Source organism: Austrofundulus limnaeus, unplaced genomic scaffold, assembly GCF_001266775.1.
Source record: "Austrofundulus limnaeus strain Quisiro unplaced genomic scaffold, Austrofundulus_limnaeus-1.0 Scaffold92, whole genome shotgun sequence".
Classification (NCBI taxonomy): Eukaryota; Metazoa; Chordata; class Actinopteri; order Cyprinodontiformes; family Rivulidae; genus Austrofundulus; species Austrofundulus limnaeus.
In genome coordinates this window covers 1107436-1109101 of record NW_013952494.1, presented here as the reverse complement: position 1 = coordinate 1109101, position 1666 = coordinate 1107436, and the positions used below count along the sequence as shown (strand labels likewise).

Genomic DNA, 1666 nt, shown 5'->3' with positions numbered 1-1666 from the left:
CCCCCCCCCCATTAAACCCTGAAGACCAAAGCTCCCCACCCCCGTTATGCCTGCGCACTGGTGCGGTATTTGCTGTTTGTTTGTTCAAAGGGGCGTCGGTGCTGCCACGATGTTTTCCTTTCTTCTTCTGAAACTTCATTATCCCCAGCAGCCGCGCGCGTCTCAGGGGTTAATTTAGCGCGGTGTGGAGGGGGGCGCGCGTCAAGGCGCACACAGTGAAGTGCTTGTCCTGATCGGCTCCGGCAGAGCAGAGGCGATGCCCTTTTGTGGAGAGGTTGTCTTGTCACAGAGGACACACGGCATTTACAGTCGGGAAACAAAGAAGAACTGATTTTTCTCCCTTTTAAAGGGCTCCATTCTCCTCGTGCCGCCGCTGGGTGTTGACTGTGGGTGTTTGTGAGGATCTTTGTTGTCAGAAAAAGTAGAGAAGCAAGCAGCAGCAGCTCCGGGAACAAGTTGAAGGAGTAGCTGAGGGGATACTCCAGTGCAGTCACTGCTGCTGTCAGTCTCTTCACCTCAGTCGGCTTCTTGTTTTTGGATGGAGAGTTGTTTTGCGCGTCGCTTTTACGCACAGATCGAACGAGTGGAGACGTCATTAAAACGGTTAAAATGAACTTTCTGTCAGCGGCTTCTGTTGGGTAGAGGTCTGAACTCTGTCACTTCAGCTTCAACAAGAACAAGTGAACTTGCAGCTACCTGCCTAAAACATGCCCAATGATAAATACGCGAACATGGAGGAAAAACTTTGGATACTGGAGGACCTTAACATGATGTACATCCGTCAGATTGCGCTCAGTTTGCAGGTAAAAACCGGAATTTTTCGGTTCCACTTAAATTCTGAATCTTCACGTGTATTGTTGTTCATTTTTTTCAAGCACTTAAAAACTTTTCCTGCATGTGAGCAGGCCTGTCTCTCTCTCTTTTCTCTCTCTTGACTAGTTTTCACAGATAATGAAATCTATTTATGGCCGGTTTCCCTGGAGTACAGTGCATCTCTATGCTAACTGACAGAACACGCAGCTGGGCTTTGGCATGTTGTAAACCTTACAGAGAGACAGCTTTAGAAGAGTGAGAAACTATGTGATTCTGGTGTGGTCTCTGGCCTTACAGATGGCAACCAGAAAAGAACACTGCATGTCATCCATCTCACTCTGTGGCTCCTCTTTCAGCTGGGGCTCACAGCTGCACATATGGGCCTTAAGTCCTGGTGGGACTGTGTGTGTGTGTGTGTGTGGGGGGGGGGGGTGCACATTTATGTTTATATGTGTGAGGTTAATGATGTGTTCTAAGGAAGACAAAGCATGTGTTTTTTCCACACCATGTGGATTTTTGTTGCTGTGTCAGAAAATATAACTGAAAATTTCGAAATGTTACAAGAGTTTAAAAAAATAATTATTTTCTGGCATTCAAAAAACTATGCTGCAGCTGTTTAGGAGGTAAAAAAAAAATACATATTTTCATTAAATCGACTAAATCAGCTGTTTGCAGCTTTTATCAAAGCTACTATCTTGTTTGAGCAACTTAAAATTGCCATGTTTGAATTGGATCTCTTCTGTGGCCAGTATCAGGTTATATGGAGCCTATTTTTACTCTCTTTGGTTTGTTGTGGTCTCTGAATTTTTATTCTCTCTTTGAAACTCTGATTAAACTCTAGACACCCCCCCCC

At 45.1% G+C, this 1666-nt stretch overlaps 1 protein-coding gene across 1 annotated transcript in view; it reads left to right on the top strand.

Annotated features, from left to right (window-relative positions):
- Positions 1-66: 66 nt before the first annotated feature.
- rtkna (rhotekin a) overlaps positions 67-1666 on the top strand; it is a gene marked incomplete in the record, with an annotated part of 46102 nt that continues 44502 nt past the window's right edge. Inside the window, 1 exon segment of the mRNA XM_014012532.1 lies at positions 67-803. Coding sequence (XP_013867986.1) covers positions 708-803 — 96 coding nt within the window.